The sequence below is a fragment of the Meles meles genome, chromosome 3, assembly GCF_922984935.1.
Source record: "Meles meles chromosome 3, mMelMel3.1 paternal haplotype, whole genome shotgun sequence".
NCBI lineage: Eukaryota > Metazoa > Chordata > Mammalia > Carnivora > Mustelidae > Meles > Meles meles.
The window spans coordinates 75,322,486-75,348,010 of NC_060068.1; the positions used below are offsets into that span (position 1 = coordinate 75,322,486).

A 25,525-nucleotide genomic window follows, 5' to 3' on the forward strand; every position below is an offset into this window, starting at 1 on the left:
TGAGGGTTGCTGGGATGGGGGCAAGGGAGAGGGTGGCTGTGTGATGGACATTGGGGAGGGTATGTACTATGGTGAGTGCTGTGAATTGTGTAAGACATGATTCACAGACCTTTACCCCTGAAATAAATAGCATATTATATGTTAATAAATAATTAGGAAAAAATATTTTAAAAAGAGTAGGATTACTAATACATAAAGTAGATTTTAGATCAAAAAATATTAAGAGTTTGAAGGTCACTTCAAGTGATACAGTGTTCAAATCACCAAAAAGACATGACAAACCTTAATGCTTAATGCTTTGCATTATAACAAAAATTCAAAATACATAAAAGGAGACCTGAGAGTACTTCAAGGAAAAGTAAATCCATAATTAGTTATAGATTTGAACACATTCTCAGTCATTGGCAGAACAGGTAAATAGAAAGTAAGTTGGGGCACCAGGTAACTTAGTTGGTTAAGCATCCAACTCTTGGTTTTGGCTCAGGTCATGATTATCAGGGTTGTGAACTCAAGCCGCAAGTCCCGCTCCACACTCAGTGCAATGCCAGCTTAAGATTCTTTCTGCCTCTTTCTTCCTACCTCCCTGCTCTTCCACTCCCCACTCTCGTACACCCTCTTTCTTAAAGAAAGAAAAAGAAAGAAAGAAAGAAAAAAGGAAAACAGAAAACGTAAACAAGATTAACCATTTTATCTGACATTTAAGGAACAATCCACCTAACAACAGCAGAATCTTTCTTTCAAGTACACTCAGACAAATGAACAAGAGAGACCATATTCAGGGCCTTCTTACAAACCCAAATAAAAGGTTTTAAGTCATATGATATTTTGTAACAACAATGGACCTAAATTAAAAACCAGTAACAGAAAGACATCTGGAATATAAAAAAAAATAATTAGAACTAAATTACAAACTTCCAAAAATTCGTAAGTGAAAAACAAAATCAAAAAGAAAATTAGACAGTACTTTATTAAACTAAGTCTTTTTTAAAAAATGACATACCAAAATTTATGCATAAATGTACTGGGAAGAAAAGTCAGATTCTAAAATGACTATATTAGTAAAAAGAAAAGTCTCAAATCAATGACCTAAGCTTCTATTTCAGAATGATAAACTGATAAAAGATTTACAAAACCTGCACTTTGAAAACTCCAAATAGCTGCTGAATGACTAAGGAATATTAAGTCAGTGTTTCTCCACTTTGGAACTCATGATGTTCTGAGCCAGTTACTTCTTTGTTGTAGGAAGCCGGTTCCTGCGCCCTGTAGGAAGTTTAGCAGCATCTCTAAGGATGCCAGTACCAGCTGCTGTGACAATCAAAAACGTCTCCATGTCCCTGGTAGAGCAAAATCTCCCCCTGTTGAGACCAATGACCGCAATAAATGGAGAGAGCGAGCTTGTTCACAGGCAGAAGACTTAATATTGTTTAGATGTCAAGTCTGTAAATACAAGCATTCCCAATCAAGATTTCAAGAAAGTTAATGGTAGAAATTGGCGAACTGACTGTAAATCTCACAAGAAAATTTGAAGTATACAAAAAAATACAAAACAACTTTGAAAAAGAACAAAGTTGAAGGACTTATACTACCTGATTTCAGATTTTCTTATAAATCTAAGTATTCAAAACAGTTTGGAGTTGGCACATAGATAAACAGCCACTTTACTCATAGGAGCCCACAACTGGCAACCACCCACATATCCATCAAAAAGTGAATATGGTCTATCTGCACAACAGAATACTAGTCAGCAATGAAAAGAAAATGAACTGCTGATACACAACACATTATGATAACGCTCAAAAATTCTGTACTATGTAAAGTCACATGTGAGAGTACATACTGTATGGTTCCATTTATATGAAATTCTTAAACAGGCAAAGCTAATCTATAGTCACAGAGAACATTTCAGTGGTTGCTCAGGGCCTGGCAGGGTTTGGGAAGAACAGGGGTTAGTTGGGGACTGACTGAAAAGAGGCATGAAGGAACTGTCTAAAGTGACGAAAACTGTGTTTTTAAACACATGGTACATTTTATCATATGTACATTACACACTACACCTCAACAAATTAAAAAAAGAAAAATGTTTTGGGACAGAGGTCTAGATTCTACCCCTAACTTAATACCTCTGCTTGCTTAGGCCTTCAGCATCTGTTTCCTCACACAGAAACAGTGACAATGCCAAGTCCACAGGGTGAAGTGAAAGTACCCGTCAAGGAGATTAACTGAGAAGTAAAAGCAAATACTAATATTATTAACACTCAAAAGTCCTTCTAGAGCATGATTTTTACATGTTATTTTCCACTTCTGTCTTTAAGTTGTTTCTTTCCTGCACTATCCTGGAGTAACTGAAAAAACTAAAATATAATCACTTTGAAATGTTCTTCTAAAAGAAGAAAACATTTTAAATCAAAGCTGAGCAATATGAAGCTAGAAAAAGCAAAAGCTCTCAAAGATTAAAAGTATAGCTAAAAATTAATAATTTTCTTAAAGTAAAAATTCTAATGTCTTTTCTATGGCTTAACTAGAGAAGATCTACTTTCAGCAGAATTTCTGTACCACATATATTACTGGTTTAGTTCCCACATTCCAAAGAGGTCAGAAAATTATAAAGTGTTTAATATAAAAATGACAGATGTATACTAAATATTTCTATCACAGAAATAAAGAATACTATTTTTTTCCAGGCATTCAAACAACACATTTGCAACCCATACTCCAACAAACCTGAAAGCCATTACTATCTTTGACAAAGTCTTTTGCAGAGCATCACAATAAATGCTCAAATTCTGATATTTCATCTGGAAATGCCCGTTTGAATTCAAAGTCCCCAAACCACAGGAACACATGGTAATAATACAGGATTTTGGACTAGTGTTTTTACAAACAACTTTGGCTGCTTTTAGCTAACTTATTTTACCTCATTTTTATACATCTGAGAATGAAAATTAAATTACTGTAGGGAAGTTGTTTGAACTTGGAATGCATTTTTTTACTTAAAAAGTTAAAATATACAGCAAGACACAAACTAGCCTGTTCCTCATTGTATGTTGCAACATTTTTGGAACTAAAATATGACTGTAAGGAAAATACTACAGAAATACCCCCATAACAATAAAATGAACCCTTCTAAATGATGCTTCAATCTTAAATGTTAACATGCAAGGATTGCTAGTTGTCCTTCAATTTCCCTCCTTCCCATTTTACACAGTAATGGAAATTTCTGGGCATAGGACACAGCTAAAGATTCCCTTGCAGCTAGGTGAAGCTTTTTGACTTAGTTCTGGACAATGTGATGTAAGCATCATGGCCTTAAAGAAAATGGACATGCTCTTTATTTTCTCCTTAACTCAGTCCTGTTGCCTAAAAGGTAAACATACAGTAAAGCTAGAGCAGCCTTCTTGGACCATGAGATAAAAACTGCCTATTAAAAATGGTAAAGCAACGTGATTAGAGAAGCCTGGGCCTCCAACATCATAAAGCCATCATACTAACCCAAGACTGCCTATTTGGATTTTTAAATCAGAAAAAATTAAGCCTCCCTGGTATTTAGCTTGTCAAATTTTCAGCCTAACCAGCATCCTAGTTTCTGATGGTGGGCAAGGGAGACAAAGGAAAAGGAAACAAAAACAGACTTACTTAATTCTAAGAGAGACCTGTAGCCAATTCTCATGTGCGTGTGTATGTGTGTGTGCGTGTATCATGTTTATTTGTTCTTCAAACCTCATGGCTTTCCTTCATTAGGGCTGTTTTTAGAAATATAAAACATGTTAGATAACCTAGGAAATCACTTTAAAACTTGACAGATGAGAAAACACGGGTATGAGCAAGCAAATAATGAGCCCAAGGTTATTTCTATCAAAAATTATTAGGTGTTTTTGGGACGCCTGGGTGGCTCAGTTGGTTAAGCAGCTGCCTTCGGCTCAGGTCATGATCCCAGCGTTCTGGGATCAAGTCCCACATGGGGCTCCGTGCTCGGCGGGGAACCTGCTTCTCTCTCTGTCTCTGCCTGCCTCTCTGTCTGCCTGTGCTCGCTCTCTCTCTCTCTCTCTGACAAATAAATAAATTAAAAAAAAAATTATTAGGTGTTTTTATGTTGTGGCTCATAAATATTTGTTTTTCTGAAGAAACAGATCAAGTTATAAAAGCAAAAAAGGAAAACATTATTAAGATGTGTTGTTTGCATGACAAAGAATATACTGCAAAATCAGTATGACCTGTGAATGGCACAGAAAAAGCACTGACACAAAGTATATCAATAATCTTCTGAATAGGGCTACCACTCACAGTAGAGACATAATGGTTTCTAAATGCTTGCACTAGAGTATGTTTTCATCTAAAATGATCTACTGCCAACTGAAGGGCACTGGTAATGGGTCAGGAAGGGTCCCGAAGGTTTGTCCCATATGGAGAAAGAAAGTTAATGTCTTGTTGGTCATTCAACACTTATTCCAATGGGAATTACGCTAAAATTAAAAACAAAAACAAAAACAAAAACAAAAAGCAAAACAACAACAACAAAAAACCCATGTTATCCGTAAGGAAAAATTAGAGCGTAAATGGAATTTTGAGTGTTATGAGTTCAAAAGCAATCTCATGAAAAATATGCACATGGTCCCTCCAAAAAATGTGTTACATATACCTTAAATATTTCATTGCTTTGGACTGACAATTATTTCACACTAATAAAACATAAGATAATATTTTTAAAGACTCAGGCTTTGTTTTTTTTGTTTTTTTTTTTTAAGATTTTATTTACTTATTTGACAGGCACAGATCACAAGTAGGCAGAGTGGCAGGCAGAGAGATAGAGGAGGAAGCAGGCTCCCTGCCAAGCAGGGAGTCCAATGCAGGGCTCGATCCCAGGATCCTGAGCCCTAGGCAGAGGCTTTAACCCACTGAGCCACCCAGGAACCCCCAGAAACTCAGGTCTTTTTGAGTACAAAAATCAGTAGTTACTTCCTTTAAAGAATTTTTTTTTTAAAGTAAGCACTATGTCCAACATGGGGCTTGAATTCACAACCCCAGATCAAGACTCAACATGCTCAGCAAGCCAGATGCTTCTAAAAAAAAAAAAAAGTTTTTTAGAAAAAGAACATTTTATATAAATTTCAAGTAAATCACATATGACTTGAATACTCGAAATATTCAAATTATGCGGTGATTTCCAACACAAAATTAAAAACATAAAATTTCTGGAACTGGTGGCAATAAATGCTGAAAAACCATGATTCTGAGAGTCTGAATCTGGTAGTAAATGTACTTAGGGCTCACAGAATATTTTTCCCCATGGGAGAGTAACCTTATGTCAACAAATAACAGAATTCACTACAACTTTCTGAATTGCATCTATGTTCATTCTTTTCTCTTTTTCTAAGTATAAGAGGTCATTTTTGGCAAGAATCAGATGTCTGTGTCATCAAGGAAAGGATTGCAAATTCCTTTTAAATTTTTAGGTCATCCAAAGCACTATAAGCCTTAAAAAGTATTCTTCCATGTTTCCAATTGTCTGCATATTTTTGTCAGCAGATAAATTTACAAGATATTGTCACTCTGAAATTCAATTTGCATAAGCACATCCTGAAGCACTGGAAGATTCCCACAGCAGTTTGGCCAAATGAACGTGTGATTTTCATCTGCATCCATAAAGCTGACTACAGCACCACAAAGTAAAAAATTTTACTTCATTCAAATACCCAAAAATATCCCTCAAGTAAGTCCAGTCATGAATAAACTCATCCAACTGTTCTGAGAGTAGCATTTCTTTCTCTCATAAGCATTTTAATAGACGATAAATAAGGAGGCAGCTACCTAAACTGCAGTGTAGTGCTCTAAGACATATCCTTTACGGAACCAACGTACTTCTGCATTACTGGGAATCTCCTATTCTGTTTCCACTTCTTGAGAAAACCCGTTGAATAGGTTCACGGTTCATGGTTCTGACTCGGTAAATTTGATTCTGTTCAGAGTGGTAAGCAAGTATCTTTTACAATAACTATCAAAGTTCTTAACGCTGATTCATGCCAAGCCAATTGTAAAACATGTAGGTCATGAATGTTTCAAGTTCTTTCTTCACTAAAGCAGCAAAGTCAGATGTACTGCCAAGCACGGTAAGTACTCCGTCCAACTCCGATGCAGCAAACCCCCTAATGTTAGTCATTTCATACAAATGTTTGTTGAATTGTAAATGGCATAACTCCCAATTTGACAATGATCTGCTTCAAAATATAAGAAGAAACACTCAGCAGTATTAAAGTATGTAACATCATCTGATTGTACTTCGGCCATAGGAAAGAAGATTTTGTAATAAATAACCAAATTTCAGCAGTCCCTTCAAACTTTTCTTAACCCATTCTAAATTATCATTTTAAGGACCCCACATAGTGAAACTTACATAAATTGGCAGGTAAATGGAAAAAGTATGTATCTTCTAAACAGAAATAATTACTGAAGCCAGACTCTCTGTATTATCCTCCATAGGTTAACATACATTTCAAAATAATGATTCCATCTGTTGCTTTACATGTTTCTCTATTTGGTGAAATCCCTTTAATCATTCTGAATTAAAGAGTCATTTTCAAGGAATTTTTTAAACTCAATTTAGTTCCAGCACAAATTGTCAATAACTGTCTCTACCCTTAATGTGCTTAAGATTTCCCTCCCTTTCTTCTACTAAAGGCCTTATATCAGAATATAAACCACTGGCAAAAGCAAATAATTCAACCTCTAATTATCCCATAAATTTGGGTAAAATATATAAACAGTACATTTTGATAAATATTTTTGATACATAAACCATCTACCTTGATCTGAATTGGTATAAGAACTTAACAAGACAAGTAGCCGATATCCTTGCCTGTAAAGCATGCAAGCCTTCAAAAGCCTGGGTGAATGTTATTTCTCTTTCAGTATTTCTAAATCTGATATATAAATAAAACACCTTTATTCCTGATGATATGGTTTCCTACACTTAACTATCTCATTTTGTAATTGTGAATACATTCTAGTAGAGAATGAATTATAATTATTAAATATTCAATGGTAAATATATTCCCTTTTTTTTTTTTTTAAAGATTTTATTTATTTATTTGACAGACAGACATCACAAGTAGGCAGAGAGGCAGGCAGAGAGAGAGAGAGAGGAGGAAGCAGGCTCCCCACCAAGCAGAGTCCAATGCGGGACTCGATCCCAGGACCCTGAGATCATGACCTGAGCCAAAGGCAGAGGCTTAGCCCACTGAGCCACCAAGTCGCCCTATTCCCTTCTTTCTTAAAAGCAGTATTTCCCAAAACTTATTACAATAAACCCTGTCTCAATGGTCTAAAGTTTCTGACCCCACTTGGCACAACTGCTCATTCATATAATTATCTTTATAATACTTATTTTTAAGGCATTAAAAACTAAATACATTTTCTAATAGGTACTTTTCACAGTTAATTAGTATGAAGCATTTAATGACTGTAATGTTGAATGAAGAAGCATTCTTCCAACTTGAAAACCAAGTACTTTTTACACTTCTATTTCCCAGGTATCTTGGGAATAATAAGCTAGTTACTTAGATAATTCCTCAATAAGTGCTCTGACATTTTACCACTTAAAATATTACGGAAAGTTTTACTTACCAAAACATCTTTCAGGTTTTTCTCACAGGAGAAATGACAAGACTCTCTAGAAAAATCGAATTTGTATGCATCAGTTGGTCTTCCTCCTGATACCAATGCTTTTCTCAGTTCATCAACATATTTCTCTTTTTCCAATGCCATGTCATCGGCTTCTTGGGAAATCTCTGACTCAGAAACTATAGGAAACATTAATAAAAAGTTTTGAAATGAAAAATAAATTTCTAAACATGAGTATACACTTATTTACCTATCACTACTAATTTATCACTTATGTAACAGAAATTTAAATAAAAGGTAAAACCAATCCCCATACCACAAATTTTTAAGCCAAATTATACCTTTTAACTGAACTAGAAAATTTTGAGAAACACACGAATTTAGTCTCAAATCTCATCTGAAAAACATCAGACTCCTTGAATTTTTTCTCTGTCCTCTGATGAAATACACGCATTGTAAATTACTAGGAAAACTACCATCCTAAATGCCTGCTCCTAGGTCAAAACCAGATAAATTATTTCTTATAATGATTAATAAGTTCATTATTTTATAACATCTTTCTTCTTTGCCTCAATTATTAATGAGATTAAGTAGTCTATAAATCTACTTCTCACTCACATGGGCTGAGTCAAATTAAAGTAAAAATGGAGTTCATTCTTCTCATTATGTGCCAAAAAGTAGAGAAGGTGGATGAAAGTAGGGGATAGGGAACGAAAAAGAAGGGAATTAATATTTATTGAGTGTAGCCTGTTAGACACACATTACATTACAGATCTGGCTTCCAGTTCTCTCATCTAGGTATGCTGAAAGCTGATGCTTTACTCATCTACAGAGATTTTTACTTCAGCAATTACATTCTCAAATCTAGATAGATATTCTCTTTCTTTATCATAATATCCTGTTCTTGACACACCCTTCCTTTAAATATTTGAAGGCTTTAAACATATTTAAGATCTCTTTCAGATCAGTCTTTATGCATGTTTCCTGGACTATTAATTCCATTTCTACTGCTGACACCTTCTCATTCTGTTTTTACCCTTTCGTGCTTTGCAATGTTTGAACAAGGCTTTCCTCTAGCCAGAGTATAATCTGCTCTGGGCAATAGAGGTGGCCTTGAATCAAGATTACTAGTTTACCTTTGTTGGAGTCGCTACAGGTTTCAACAGCTCTGGACCAGTTTTGAAAGTTAATTTCTTAACTTGGTTTTTACACTGGAAGCAAAGAGTTCATCCTTAAATCCCCCGTCCTTCATCCATACGTAACACAGACTTTGGATTCTGATTTTTGTCCAGACTTTTATCTACTCATAGCTCTTAGTGACTAGTTTGACTCTATGCTGCATCTTCAAACCAAAGACTAGTCTTTTGTTTTTGTTTTGTTTTGGTTTGGTTTTTTTAAGATGATTTTATTAACAAGATACCTTTCAGTTTCCTTTTTTTTTAAGATTTTATTTTATTTATTTGAGAGAGAGAGAGAATGCACACAAGCAGGGGGGAGGGCAGAGGGAGAGGCAGGCTCCCCACTGAGGAGGAGCCTGATGCAGGACTCGATCCCAGGACCCTGAGATCATGACCCAAGCTGAAGGCTGACACTTAATGACTGAGCCACCCAGGCATCCCCCAGTTTTCTTTCTTAATATTTAGAGCTCAGTTCCAGTTCCTTAAGAGGCCTGTCGTCTCAACATTCCACTCCACTTAGGTATTACAATCACAGTTCAGATATTCCATGAACCTAAACTTAAGCTTTAGCTTCCCTTAACCACTTTGGTTTTCAGATACCTTTTCACAGATGGCACGTGGAGGGTTCCCTTTCTTACATCCCAAAACTGCAATGGGTCTGTTTGCTTTTAAGATTACAAGATTTAGTCTAACATTTGTTTGGAATGCATGCATGTGGTTGGGTGGTTTCCTGTGTCAATTCAGGCTAGTACAATGATGAAAGACTCATGGGGTTCTATACATTTATATTTAAAGGTTACATTTATCTATTTCATTCCTTGTAACACTGAAAGATGTTTCAAATGATAAAATTGATGCTCAGATCAAGTAATGGTCTACAGTCACAGAATAGATTAAGTGGTCAAACGGATTCATACTTATGGTCTCTTGGTTGTTTGGTTTTGTGGTGAGGCAGATAGGGGACACTGGAAAAACTATTTCCTTCCATAGTATTAAAAAAACACAATAGTAGGACATACTACAGAAATTAATGAAAGCTTGACAAAAGAAACCCTAAAAATATAACACAGATTTTCATACATTTGGTCTGTATGCTATCAAGTACGTCTGAATGCCCCATGACAGGCAAAGAGGAAGAGAATTTTGAAACATATCCATATATTTTTCATTATCCACTTCTGGCCATTTCTGATAGTGAAATATGAATCTCAAAACAGATGTTGAAAAACGGTAAGAACAAAAACTTTTATATTCTTTATGTGATTTTACAGCTTCTAAAAATCCTTTCATATATTTTGTCTCTCTCTGAAGCAGATGCATATTTAAGATGAACACCACTATCAAATCTATTTATCAAATCTAATGACCTTTCAGTTACCCTAATAGTTCTTCTGGGGAAAAAAAAAAAAGATACAGAAACAAAAATAAGAAGACTAATGGTTCCTAGTTAAGGAATAATCTCATATTTTGTGTTGGGTAATTCTGAAGAGTTATAAATACCTAAGAAGAGAAAATATTTCACAGAGAACAGGAAATAAATCTGTGGAAACCATCTTTAATGTAACAGAAAACACAAAAGAGGGCTCCTGGGTTGGCTCAGTCAGTTACGCGTCTGCCTTCAGCTCAGGTCATGATCCTAGGGTCCCGGAATCGAGGCCCAATTATGCTCCCTGCTCAGTGGGGAGCCTGCTTCTCCCTATTTCTGCTGCTCACGCTCTCTCTCCCTCTATCTCTCTTTCTCAAATAATAAAATCTTAAAAAAAGAAAGAAAGGATGCCTATTAATAAAAATCCAGTGAAAAGCATTCTAAATTTCAATAAAATGAAAAGATACATATCTGAAAATATTTCATAGCATCTATCGGTTTCATTCACTTACTTAAAACAATGCTTACTCAGTATCTACTATGTTAAAACAAGTACTATTCTAGGCACCAAGGATACAAAAGTTTAAAAGACAGAAATTCCAGCCTCATGCAGCCTAATTCAAGTGCTGACATCTTAGATATTTTCTTACATTATACCATCTGTGAATGCTGTTCTAGTATTATGGAATATTTCATTTTTAAGAGGAAAAAAGTATGAAAGAAAATTTTCTATTTATACTTCCCTTTAAAAACTGTGAAAAATTTTAAGAAAAAAATTTACTTGAATATTTCCATTAATAGTAAATGTGAAATTTTGACTGCATATTCAGAACTTCAGCTCTGGAAAAACAACTTGGTCACTGTGCTAAGAACATCTGGAAGAAGCACAGCTGTAAGCACTCACTGCTCCAAAAACTCTGGTGACCAGAAATAAAAGCCATGGAAATAATAAAATTCAGCAAGGATACAGCTGAACCACATAATAATAGCATAAAAAGTAAGCAGGCCAACATGACCAAAAACCAAGGAATTATTCTCAGATACACAGGATCCAAGAAAGCATCATTTTAACACTATTTGTGGGTAGATGAAGATGTAAGCAATGAAAGATTTTTTTCTTTTGAATCTTTACGGATAATGAACTGAATACTGTGCATAATCTTAGTTTGTGTTGGTGCTTTAATGACAGCCTTAGCATCCCTTTACAGATCTTGTTGGTATCACATCATGGACCTACTTCACTGCATTTATTAAAAATCCTTTTTCCCCTGTACTCTGACACATAATCTCCATATAGGTCACCAAATATCAATGGTTAGAACAAATATAAATGAATATAATTACTTGATAATAAATGTATTAATAGGGGCGCCTGGGTGGCTCAGTGGGTTAAAGCCTCTGCCTTCGGCTCAGGTCATGATCCCAGGGTCCTGGGATCGAGCCCGGCATCGGGCCCTCTGCTCAGCGGGGAGCCTGCTTCCTCCTCTCTCTCTGCCTGCTTCTCTGCCTACTTGTGATATCCATCTGTCAAATAAATAAATAAAACCTTCAAAAATAAATAAATAAATAAATGTATTAATAAAGTTTACTTTTCAGTGAATTACTCCAGAGATGGGTAAGTTTCTTAGTGCTGATAGATTTATAAAGTTCATATAATAGTCATCAATCATTAACCTACTTTGTGACTTAAGTGTGCGATACAAACCTCTATAATGTTGAAGTGATGATAAACCACATGATAATTAGACCTCAAAACACTCATTAGATAAAACATTACTAATGGAAAAGAAATCAGTGAATTTAGTGTGTGGGAGATTAAAAGGAACCCCACATCCTTTTAATTTTACTCAAATGAAAAGAGAAAAAAAATTATCCAAATTGAAGGTTACAGCAATCAAAAAGTTGTACAAAAAAACAGGATGAGGTATAGGAAGGAAATCCATTTTCATGTTTCAATTATGTAATTGTTTCAATGTTCTTAATCATGTTATTGTCTATCTACAAAGTGCCAAGTCAAATCATATTTCTGTAATAAGTTTCAACTAACCATGGAAACAATGTTATATTATTTGGTTTGATACTTTGTCCCTGAAATTTATACAAGAAAATAGAAATGAATAATGAAAGATATATAAAACATTTGTGAGTTTCAAAACTTTAGTATCTTTGAAAATAAAACAACCATATATGGTACACTGTAAAATTTTCTGTCTGAAAGCCTGGTTAGTAAGCAAACCAAATTTTAACAACACAACAAAGGATTGAAGTTTTCTATCACATTTTGCTCACATTATTCATTAGCTAAAAAACAAATAGCAAAGCATACTATATTTCTGATCAATGCCAACGATAAATAAATATGAAACTGGAGTTTTCATCAAAAATGCTAATTCTAGGGGCGCCTGGGTGGCTCAGTGGATTAAGCCTCTGCCTTCGGTTCAGGTCATGATCTCAGGGTCCTGGGATAAAGCCCCACGTCGGGCTCTCTGCTCAGTGGGGAGCCTGCTTCCTCCTCTCTCTCTGCCTGCTTCTCTGTTTACTTGTGATCTCTGTCTGTCAAATAAATAAATAAAATCTTTAAAATAAAAAAAATGCTAATTCTAAAAAAATGGTTCACTTTCTTTTTTCCTAAGAAGTTCTATACATTTGAGGCATCCCTTTAAAGAATATCTATTGAACATGGAGGTCCCAGGCACTGGTCTAGGTACTTATAAAGAATGAGTGACAGTCAAATCAGATGCATTCCTTGCTCCTAATGAATCTAGTGAAACAATATTCATAATAATAAGAAGAAGAACAACAACAACTGGCAGCACATTATGGCATACACAAATTGTTCCATAAATGTAAATTCAGCTTAAATTTCTGGTTAAATCAAAACTTAATCAGTATATTCTTTTGTCCCCAATCCTTAATGAAAAAAAATGCAAACAACATAGCATCTCAAGGTCATCTGTCTAATCATAACTCATTATACACAATAAGCCATTTGTCAGTTGGGAACATCTAAGTTATAAATACACATACAAGCAACCATTTCACCTAGGATCTGCCTCCTGGGCTGTTTGGTTGGAACTCCTCTTCTCTCCAGACAACTGGCATTAACCTACTGCCATTACCTTTAGTCATGTGCACCCCCTTTCTAAAACAAAGCTATTGCCACCTGGGTATACTAGCATGCACAGAGCTAACCTGAAAAATTCTCTTTCACTTCTCCATGGTAACAACCAAGCAATGACTGGTTTCTCTTACATAGAAGTTTACAACTTAAATAGATGCCATAATAGGTACTGCAAACATTATGCCTGAAATTTCTCTATTTCATTAAACCAGCATTCCCTGCTCTCTGTCATAAGAGTTTTTTTAAAAACCCTGCAAGTATAAGTTCAGTGTGACTGTACTGTGTAACAGAATTTGTAATATACAAGAAACAAAACTTCACCATGTAATTTTAAAAGATGACATAATAATTATAGTAACAAGTTTTAAGGAAATATTTCAAAATTAATAGAACATATAAATGGCATGTAAATTGACATGACAAAATTATTCTACCTAAAACGTAATTTACAACATAACTCTAGAAATGACTGTTGCATAACTATAGACAGTTTCTCAAATGTTTCAAAAAGTGTTTTAGAAGAGCACGAAAACTTCACCACATGAGCAAAACAGAATTCTATATATTTTCACTTTACACCTGCCATGTTCCATAAATAATTTCTAGGCCATTACGCTTTTTAAAAGAGTACTGCGAGAGACACAAAAGATTCAAAGTCTATTTCATGAAATAAAAGCCAAAATCCCACATGAAGATTTGAACCTTGGTTTACAAAATCTCTAAAACTGTTTTGTTTTTGTTGCAAATGTAATACATGTTCACTAGAAAATAATTCAAACAATGTAAGTGTCTGAAATAAAAAGAAAATCACCACCACCCCACTCCACCAAGCTAGCACCATCCCTTGGCCCAGCCAAATCACCTTCCTATGCCTCCCAATATTTCCCTGGGGTCTTGGGCGGTGGGGGAAGAAGTGTATAAAGTACTACCTACATTTTGTATAAAGAGATCACTTAAAAATCCTAACCAGCCCAAGTATGAAGATTCAATTAGTAACCAGAATTTGCTGGGGCACATGCTTATTTCTCTATCCTTCTATTCATTATAGAAATTGGCACTAAATATTATAAATCCACACGTATATTAGAGAGCAATAACAAGTACAGCAGTCATATAAATTTTACCCAGAATCAACTAAAGAAACACCTTAATTCTGAATTGTCACTAAGGACTGAACAACAGCACATTATCAAAATTTTATTTATTTATTTATTTTAAATATTTTATTTATTTGACAGAGAGAAATCACAAGCGGGCAGAGAGAGAGGAGGAAGCAGGCTCCCCGCAGAGCAGAGAGCCGGATGCGGGGCTCAATCCCAGGACCCTGAGATCACGACCCGAGCCGAAGGCAGAGGCTTTAACCCACTGAGCCACCCAGGCGCCCCTCAAAATTTTATTTTTAAAAAAATTTGCTTTGAATATTACCTGTCCCGGTCCATGCTGACTGACCATCAGTAAGTGTAATAACAAAACCAGATCCTAGTGTTTTCTCCCAAGCCACTTGTAGAAAATGAATTGTATCAGGTTCAGAAGCAAGACAGATTCTGCTTACTTTTCTCTCCATTTCTGGTCACCTGTTATAAAAGAATAAAATTAGTATTTTTGCAAGAAACTATCACCAGTGATGCTTTGTATATTGGTCTCTCAGCTACACAAAGCACCAAGGAAATAAGTAAAACTAAACACATAATAGCTAGTCAACCACAAAACTCAGTAAATCATAGTTCTAGTCAATACTGATTTGTAATTTTTACAGATGAGAAAAACAGAGGTCCATAAATGGCAAATGAGTTGTCCAAGTTGAATGCTAAAAAAAAAAAATTACTATATTCAACAATATGAAGAGTAAAGACTTTTCTTACTGATCCCAATTTCATTTCTAGTCGTTCAAGGTTCTTCTTCTATGAATTCAAAAACCATTTTTCTGGTAATTTACTCTAGAACCTTGCCCAGACTGACCTTACTTACCAAACTGTGGTAGGACATACACTTGGTTCAAAGCAAATAACTGTATTTTTTCTAATACTGGAATATCCCTTAACCACGTGCACTTCATTAAGAGATGCTTAAGCTGTAGAAGCTAACATGCAGAACAAAAATACCCTAAAAATTACAAACATGCAAAGAAAAAACGTTACAAAAAGTCAAAGCCAGGAACAAAGCATAAACTTCCAAAGATGAAAAACTACAGAGAATTATTCTTTAATCACAGAGCATGAATCTCTTCCTAGATAATCCTGAAAAAGCTAAAAAAAATTCTTTAATCTTTTATTTGGGGAGAAGAGTATAAAATTTTCAAAACTTTTATGACTAGTATGTATGTGTATATATATATATATATATATATATATATATATATAATATGCTATAAAAATCCAAAAGTAAATTAATTGGCACTTCACTGACAACTGAATAAGTTTTAGCAAGAGCAAATTTTTAAATCAGTTTTAATTTGCTTTCTCAATTTAAAATTATTTTCATAAATAAAGCATATTATTTTTCTCAATTAACAGCTGAATATGAAAATAAAAACAACTGAATATGAGAAACTCACTTTGTCAGCTCTTCACACAACTGAATATGAAAATAAAAACAACTCACTTTGTCAGCTCTTCACAAAACAAAACCCAACTTACTACAGATCTCTATCTTCTGGGAGTGAGAGGGATGCTTAATTATAGAATGCTAGAGCTATTCTACCTTAACAGTAAAAAGCACAAGGAAGCAGGGCAATTTCCAAAATAAAAGAAAAAAAGTATCTAAAATTAAGAGTGTAAGATACCTCCAAATTGGTTAATTAACAATAATTCTAACTTCTACCTAGTGTACTCAGAAGACTGTTTATTATTCCTGCCACTAAAAGACCAAGCTTTAAAATAATCATTCTTGTAGCCACACCAATTAAGTATGTTTATGTGTTTAAAATATGTAAATGTGTAGGTTTGACTACATCTTCCACTAAAAAATGTAATTATTTCTACATATTTCATTTATTGAAAAATTTTTCCTACATTGAGGTCTTTTTTGCCTCAGTATGCTTACTTCTGAAATGTGTTTCCCATTTGTGAATAAATTTCTTTTAAATCAATGAATCAAAACACTATTAAGTGTTAATGCAGTTAATTATCCACCTGCTCTGTAATCCTTAAATTTGAAAATTACTGGAAAATGTGTATTACTATTTTTCCATGTCAATCATCGAAAAAGACACATAGAGATTTACATAATTCTAATAGGCCTCGGAGGGGGAGGTAATAGAAACTACTTTTTTTTTTTTCTAAGATTTTATTTATTTATTCGACAGACAGATCACAAGTAGGCAGAGAGGCAGGCAGAGAGAGAGACTTTAACCCACTGAGGCACCCAGGTGCCCCTAGAAACTACTCTTGAAGGCCACTTTTTGCCTCTCTAGAATTTATATACAAACACAAAGAGACACTTGCACAGCTTTTTCCTTCTTAAATATCTCTCAAGAAGCATGGCTATTGTTAGCAATTAATGTAACTTTGTGGAAAGAAAATTCAGCACTTAAAATTCCTCTAAAACAGCAATTGGTTTCACTGCCATTTTTCACCATATTTGAAACAAGTGACAAACTGCTAATTATACAAAGCAGTTTAAAATTCAATATTCCAGATGCTTCACTCTACTTTCACAATGACATAAAGGGCTTTAATCTCAGTAATGTTAAATAGACATTTAGGGGTCAGATTAGTTTTAACATCTTTGAATCATTTGTGTTTCAAGTATTTTCCAGTTTTCTGATCAACTCTACGTACTCACAGCTAAAATTAAATTATTTTAAAGATTCCATTATTTCACTAAACTCAGATTTGAAACTTTGGATGCTACCTGTGAGTCATGTTTAAGCACTTAACTTTAAGAGCCCAAATGTGACCACTCAGTATAAAAATACTTTGTGCCGGGCACCTGGGTGGCTCAATTGGTTAAGCGAATGCCTTTGGCCCAGGTCATGATCCTGGAGTCCTGGGATCAAGTCCCGCACTGGGCTCCCAGCCCCATGGGGAGTGTGCTTCTCCCTCTGACCTTCTCCCCTCTCATGTTCTCTCTCTCAAATGGATAAATAAAATCTTTAAAAAAACAACAAAAAAATTTTTTTAAATACTTTGTGCCTCAGTAAGCCTCAGATGCTTTCTATCAACTGAGTTTTAATTTGCTGATGATGTATTATTTGAATGACTTTTGAATGAAATTCATTCTTCTACTTACTGAAGTCACCCCCTCATTAAATATCAAATACAAAATATCTAAGAACCAACCGCAAAAATAGGAAAATGGATGACTTGCCAGTTTCAAGAATCCTAAGAGCAAACCAATGATCTCTTTGCTTCCAGTAGCCCTGTAAATGGGAATAGTCAGCCATAGTTTGTCTGCCCCCAAATACTTGAAGAAAGGGGTGCAATCCTCTTTAGAGGGACTGATTGATTAGGGCCATAAGAAAGCGTGTGTTTTGTTTTCTAAGGGCACTAAAGGTCGCACTAGAATCGGCACCTCTCCCAGCCAGAGCCAAGGATCTAAGAGAAGCCTGCAGGTGGAAACAGTTGAGTCCCACCCCAATTTGTAATTCAGTAGCTTTATTGAGAGCTCAGAACAGTTGAGAATTGAGACGCTTATCTTTAGTACTTTGTGTCTTTGATACTTGGCTTCCTTCTTAGAAGAGAAATAAGTTGTTGGCTGGTATGCAGTTGATGTGATCTACACTCTGAACAAATACCATTCACAGTTGCCTCTGAATAAACAAGACGCTTTTTAAATTAGTTTACAAAGAATTTTGTATGCCCTTTTGGATGCTGATAAGGAGCAGTGCAGAAGCCAACTCTCTTAGGTCAGCTCAAGTTAGTGACAACACTATATCATTGATAACACCATTTTGAACTTGAGCTTCTTTTATTTTCCTTTATAGTAAGTTACGGCTTCTTTTCAAGCTGCTTGGGCTGCAGGTGTTCAGACTTCTGCAGCTATGCCAAGGAGTTGTACTTAGAGATCAGAAAGGACTAAATGCATGTTTCTAATGAAGCAATTAACTTAAGTGTCCCTTGTTCATAAAAGTAGGCTGATACCTAAAGTGAATTCAGAATAAAGATTAGCATACAGCACAGTTAAGCCTGTAATTAGATTCCTGATATTATTTTGTTGAACCTTACTTTAAAAAAAAGAAAGAAAGAAAAGAAAGTTGTAAATTGTAAATTGAAGTATGGTAATAAATTTTTTTAAAGTTCTATCATATTACAAAAATTCAAGGGTCGGACCATATGGATTGCTACATAAAAAGGAAAGAAATTGTTATGCAACAACCACTGGGCTATTTACTTTTAATAAGACAAACATCACACAATTCAGAAAACTAAGTGCAAAGAAAATGATGATTTTCCTATTTGTTTTGCATTTTTTAAAAGCATTGGTTACTAATGTTTCTCTTCCCAGAATTCCCCCACTGATAACTTTTTGAAATTAATAAATGATTCCTAGCCTTTTCATTTTTTTTTTTTTTCCTAACATTTTCATTAACAGCATGTTAACTTGCTGGTTGGAGTTATCTATCTGACTAAAGGGTAAATTAAGGTTTTTTTTTTTTCCTTAAATGACCACAAAATCAATTTAACTTTAAATTTCCAAAGCAATTAAACAAAAATATCAAGCTAACTTTCTATAGAAGAAATGCTTTCTTGGCATTTGTATTTTCAAGTTCCAAGTATCTAAACTTTAAGGGTAAAGAATTTGTAGTATTATTAAATACTTTTCTAATCATGTCAATATTGCCTCCATTCTATTAATTTAGAAATGAAAATAAAGTGACCAGCCGTCCAGGTTTCCCTGGTTTCAACATTGCAAGTCCCATGTCCAGGAAACCTCCCAGACTCAGACAAACTAGGATGGATGGTCATCCGAAGTCAGAGTAAAATATAGTTAAGATGGTGGATATAATCTTGTTCAAAAACTTGTAAAATACAGTAAATGTTCAAGTTAGAGGTCAAGTTAACAGTCTGATGCTTCAGGAAGAAAGCATTAGAACTACAAAATTTGTCTAAAAATCAAAGCATCTTTGCCATGGTCATAGTCCCTTCTCAACTACCTCTTATGACTTTGGAATGGCAACTACTGCCATTCCAAATATCATATAACTGCTCATTTCCTCTACTTATCTTTTACAAATACCATTAATAATCATTAGTTTCAGTGATTCATTTAAAGTTCGCTTCCTCTTTCTTTTTTCATTACCCAATGAACTAAGTATTTTAAAACAATAAAATAACTTGACTAAATTTCCCACATAAAATCTAACACCTAGATCCAAAATGCCCTGAAAATTAGACCCAAAGTTCCAGGACTTCCTTTCTATTCATCAAATGGACACTCTTAATTACCAATAAACTTGGCAGAAAGGATGAGAGCATACTTATCATTTTGGAAACTTTCTAAACTTTCACAAAAACACTTCAGTCCTAATTGCAGTGTTTCCTGTGAGAATGACACTTACCAGCGCTGAAGAGATAATACCTGAAATACAGCATTAGCTAAACAACAGTCTTTCCTCATTAAGAATTTAGTAATTATGATTTTGTAAGTTGTGAAATTTTGACACTTTTGTATTTTAATTTCAGAAGAGTGAAATACCATCAGTTAAGTGTATATACAGTCTTTTCTACCTGAAAAATGTGCTCCTCAGAATGAAATGTAACTAAAAGCACTTGTACAACAAAGAAACAGGACTTGTACTGTACTTTTTCCCCTACTCACAAACCCACCATTTACTGACAACTGTACCTACCTATTTCTAATGGCAAATGGGATGAATGTTAAGATTGGGGTACAAAAAGTTAATCCTGAAAAAAAAAGAACCCTATAACATATCCTCAACTGGTGACATTACCTAATTCAGCCACTCAAAAATATTTAAGAAATATGAGTAACTGCCCATATTTAACAATGTTTAACCTACCAAAAATGGCAATTTCACATGATTTGAAAGATGTAAGTACAAACAACACACTCCAAACTGGATGAATAATTACTACTTATTTCCCACGCTGTAATTTTTTTACTTTAAGTCATTTTCAACCACATCCCTGAACTTATTTTGGACTCTAGTGGGAGGATGTTCCAAGATAAAAGCAAAAGATTCACGAGCTGATAATTGTGCTAGGTGATGGGTACACAGGAGTCCATTATGTTCTCTCTACCTTTATATATGTTTGAAATCTTCTACAATAAAATGAATAAATGGAAAATAGTTCCCTCCGCATTATTTGACCACCAAGCTCATTATATTGTTATAGGGTACCTTTATAAAAAGAGACAAAGTCATCTATGAGAAATGTGTTCTTAAATATATAATTCAGATACATAATTCAATACCTTAAAACTTAGGAGCCTATTTAAGAAATACTGAGCTCAGTGTTGGCTCTTTGGTTAAATAGTCTTTATCTGATCATCACTACACCTGAAATACTGATATAAGATGCACTGGTGACTGACACAGAGATGAGCACACGACTCAAGTTAGGACAACTAAGACCAGTAAAGCCTAATTCCAAGACTTAAGAATGTAGAATCTTCTCTACTGGATTTGATGCTATAACACTGTGAGCCTAAGCTGCTGACAACAAAACCAACAGAGCAGAAAGTGAAACAGAGGTGTGCACAGCAGCTCAGGTCTGATTCCAGCAAAACCAGAATCTAGATCTAACCATAGATATTTTAGGTATGAGGCCAAGAAGTTCCTTTCTGTTTAAGCTCCTCTGTTTCAGGCTTTTGAATCAGTCAGACCTCAGTATGAAATCCTCACTATCATTCCGTGGTTGTGTGGACTTCAGAAAATTATTTAATTCTCTAAACCTCAATTATCTCATAGTACCTGCAATGTGTATATTCTGTTAGTAGCATGAGTACCAAACTTTGGGAAACACTAAATTAAACTCATAACATTACACACCAAACAGGAAGTTTCACATTTTCAGCTTAACAATTTCAATTTTCAGTTCACTCTCTTCAGTTCTAAAACACATGACATTTGAAAGCACTGGGCAACTTTGTTATTGCTACATGATAAATAACTGGTAACAGGTGGTTCAAGAAGACAACTGGTGAATATTTTCCAGAAGGCCCTAATGATTCTGGGGGAAAAAAAAAAAAAGAAATGTCTATTCAAAACAAAGGTTCAAGTCTTGGTTACATGGCAAAAAAGATGCTTTCCAAGTTTTAAAATCATTAATTAGGGGCGCCTGGGTGGCTCAGTGGATTAAGCCGCTGTCTTCGGCTCAGGTCATGATCTCAGGGTCCTAGGATCGAGCCCCGCATCGGGCTCTCTGCTCTGCAGGGAGCCTGCTTCCTCCTCTCTCTCTGCCTGCCTCTCTGCCTACTTGTGATCTCTCTCTCTCTGTCAAATAAATAAATAAAATCTTTAAAAAATAATAAAATCATTAATTAACAAGTTTAATGTTTTCTCCTTAAAACTCAACAGCTTACCTCAAAATATTGGCAAATGTGCTCTAAAAGAGGGACCCAATCAATTTACATTTTAAAATTGTTTATTTCTCTTTCATCTTTAATATGCGCAAAAGAATACATTAAAAGCTTTTTATGAACCTCTAATACGATTCATTTTTTCACGTTTATAAGATATTTATAGAAATAAATGTAGCTCCTGGCAGAATATATGACCTCAACTATACATTCCATCCATTCTTCTCAATATAAACTTAGAGGAGTGTGATGTGGTTAAACAATTAGATTGCTATACAAAAGCCATCAGTCTCTGTTATTAGAAAAGAAAAGCAATGAGAGGACTAGTCCTGATACTCATGGTTAAAGCTCTTCTAGGACTGTTTTAGGACCATCATTCAAAGAATGCTCAGTTTAACCTCTAGACGTCTGCAAAACAGATGTAAGATTGTTTGTATGGTTCCAGTGACTGGATATAAAAGCTTCAAATGTGTCTTTACTTTGCATCAAATGCTCTATTATAGTGATATCCATATGGGAATTAACAGTGGTAATCTGCAATATTCAACCAAACATATCAACTTTACTCGCCCTTTAATCCACTCATTTTCTTCTGAGATACAACTATCAAACAATCAGAACAAATCTTATCACATTCAAACTTCAGGAACTTATTATGCTTTCTCTATTGCTAAATTCTCAGAGCATAAACTTTGGTTTCCAAAAGTAATATCTAAGTCTTGAGTTGAGCCAATTTTTGTAATAATGTGTAAAATGATGAGGTTCGTTCCTAAACACAGGATTATGGCAAGAGTTTTTAAATTAAGTTTATAGATTTTACAAAATTATAAATTGCGACCACACTGTCATTTTTTTAAAAACACATAAGCCCCCATATGGAACTATATTAGTGTACTATGTTATATAAGCATCCACCTATAAATTAGCAAAGAACTGTCAATAAATTTTTTTTAATTCAACTTTAAATGCTCCAAAGTTTAGACAGATGTTATCCTACTTTCTCTGAGCAGCTGTTCATTGGACATGTTCCTTATTTATTGATATACTGTGTTCAATGCTAGGGTCACATTTCTTAAACAGGAACTTGGCAACTTCCAAATTCCATGGTAAATATTGACATATCTCAGCATGTCAATATTTATACTGTCAAGACTTTGATGAGTCTCCTCAACAATGGCTGCATCTTATTTCTTAGCAGCCGCTTGCTTCTGTTCCAGTTGAGCAAGGTCTTTCTTTATTCAACAGCATCTTCTCACACAAAGACCTGATTGACTTTCTTGCTTATTTCAACATTTTGTACCCTTTTACAGGGTTAGTAAAGTTCAAAGAAACAAGGCACAAATTTAGCAAGAGCTGCTTTTGATTACTTAATCCCAAACCTAATCATCATTTTCAACTCCACTGCTGGGGTTGAAAGCTGCTGAAGGCTTTTCAGAATTTATAGTCAGATTGTTTCCTTTTCTGTTAGTCCTGAAGGATATGCAACATTATAAAAAGATTGATTTATGGACTATGACAATGATGATAATATTCAGAGGACAGTTTAATTCAAAATGTTTACCATGAAAGGTAGTTAGAAGTCTGGTTCATTATTTACAATTAAACAGTGTTTTAAATACAAAATTACCTAAGTTTTGTGCCAAGTATCAGAAATTATGTTAACAAACTAATTATCTTTAACTCAACCTTAACAACAAATTTCCATATCACTGTGAGAAAAATCTTTGCAATATCTTGAAAATAGCCTGGGATTTCCCAATGGCACACAATCAAAAGTTTAATTTAAAGATACTGGCAGTACTGGCATCTACCAAAAGTATGGATGCCTCATGAGCATTTTGGAATTCTAGCGTGGATTTCCCCCTTTGAGGCAACAAAAGTCTCAAGGGTGTTCTTCCAAAAAGAGCCCTGTCTCATCAACATTAAAAACTGCTGACTATAATGACTATAATAACCCTCTGTTCATTTCAGCCAATGTCTTAGGGAAAAAAGCACAACTCATGTTCTCATCAGCGCTGGCTGCTTCACAAATGACAAGGAACAAACTGCCCTGGACTGTAAAATGATTAACTACCTCCTACCTGTATAAAAACGATCCTTCTATTATTTTAAGGACAGCCACCTTTTTCCTAGAGAACAAGGTATAGCAAATAGACCACTGATTTTATACCCAAAAGAGTCAGCTTAAAATCCAAGCTCTACTGCCTCATAGCTAAGTGACTTTGGTCATGCCATTAATGCATTAAAACATTCACCACTGCTTCCTACATACCAGGCTTTGATATCCCCAGAATGAGTAAGACACATTCTGATCTCCCTAGTGAGATAAAAAACACCCCAAAATATTTATTTTGCAAGCTTGTAAAGTGCAGAGGCCGGATGGTATCTCCTCTCAAGAGTCATGTAAGCCAGCCTAACATTTCAGGGAAGGCTTCCCTGAGTTACACCTGATATGAATCTTAAAAGGTGAAAAGGAAAAAGATAAGAAAAGGCACCCCATGCAGAAGGCCCTGCATGAGCAAAAGCTTGGAGGCAAGAAACAGCATAATACCTGGAAACCATAAACAATTCAATGTTTCACAATGACTGCAAATCAAGGATGACTAAATTCAAATACCAAGTCAAATTCATTCACTCAACTAAAACATGTGCACTTCTATGCATCAGTTAGTGCTTTAGAATTTGGCATAAGGAAACAAAAGAGGTAACAACTCTTTCCTTTGGAGACCAACAATGAAAAAAAACACATAATAAATATGTAAAATATATAGTATGGTGATAAGTGCTAGAGTCAAGGGAGAAGATAAGACAGGATAGAGAAAACTGGGAGTACAGAGGCCAGTGGGGGAAAGGGGGATAGCTGCAAACCTGCAATTTTAAATAGGAGGTTGAGGTAGGCTTTATTGAAAAGATGATGTTTGAGTACATACATGAAGATCAGCTGGGAGGATGTCTGGGAAAAATCATTCCAAGCAGATGAAGCAGCCAGTGCAAAGGCCCTAAGGCAGAAGTGGGGGTTAAGAAAGAAGGAAGCCAGGGGCACCTGGGTGGCTCAGTGGGTTAAGCCTCTGCCTTCGGCTCAGGTCATGGTCTCACGGTCCTGGGATCGAGCCCCGCATTGGGCTCTCTGCTCAGCAGGAAGCCTGCTTCCCCCTGTCTCTCTGCCTACTTATGATCTCTCTCTCTCTCTTTGTAGCAAATGAATAAAATCTTAAAAAAAAAAAAAAGAAAGAAACAAGGAAGCCAATATGCTAAGACAAAGTGAGGGGAGAGCATACAAAGTGCTGAAGTCAGGAAGGTAATAGGAAAACAGATCATGTAGAGCTTTGTAGGCCCATGTCAAGATGTTAGCTTTTATCATGAATCAAATGAGAAGTCATAAAATGGTTTTACGCAAAGAATTAATGTTAAATTTCTTCTAATAAACTTTTTATTTTGGAGTAATACTGAATTTACAGGAAAGTTGCAAAGATAATACAGAGTTCCCATATACATCCCACCCAGTTTCCTCTAGTATTAAAGTCTGGAATTCAGAAAGAGAGGGAACTAAGAATATGAATTCGGGAGCCTTCAGTATACACAAGGTTATTTAAAGTCATTAAGACTTAATGATATAATCAAAACAAAGTGTAAAAAGAAGAAAAGAAGAAAAGCAAAGATTGAAGCCCCGGAACACTTAGCAATAAGAAATCAAGAAGAACAGAAGGGAGACAAAAGGAACCAATAAGGTAGAAGGAAAACCAAGAGTGTGATGTCCTGGAA

The 25,525-nt window shown here is 35.0% G+C and overlaps 1 protein-coding gene across 5 annotated transcripts in view; it reads right to left on the reverse strand.

Annotated features, from left to right (window-relative positions):
- The window catches only part of XRCC4 (X-ray repair cross complementing 4), a 275,028-nt gene that overhangs the window by 221,616 nt on the left and 27,887 nt on the right, over positions 1-25,525 (reverse strand). For 4 of the 5 annotated variants that reach the window (XM_045999510.1, XM_045999511.1, XM_045999513.1 and 1 more), the window contains exons 2-3: positions 14,705-14,853; positions 7,618-7,793 (exon numbers count right to left, since the gene is read on the reverse strand). In XM_045999510.1, the coding sequence (XP_045855466.1) occupies positions 7,618-7,793; positions 14,705-14,843 (315 nt within the window). In that variant the 5' untranslated portion in view covers positions 14,844-14,853. Of the gene's footprint in view, positions 1-7,617; positions 7,794-14,704; positions 14,854-15,247; positions 15,370-25,525 lie in introns of those variants that run through there. The other variant, XM_045999512.1, reaches the window with a different exon arrangement.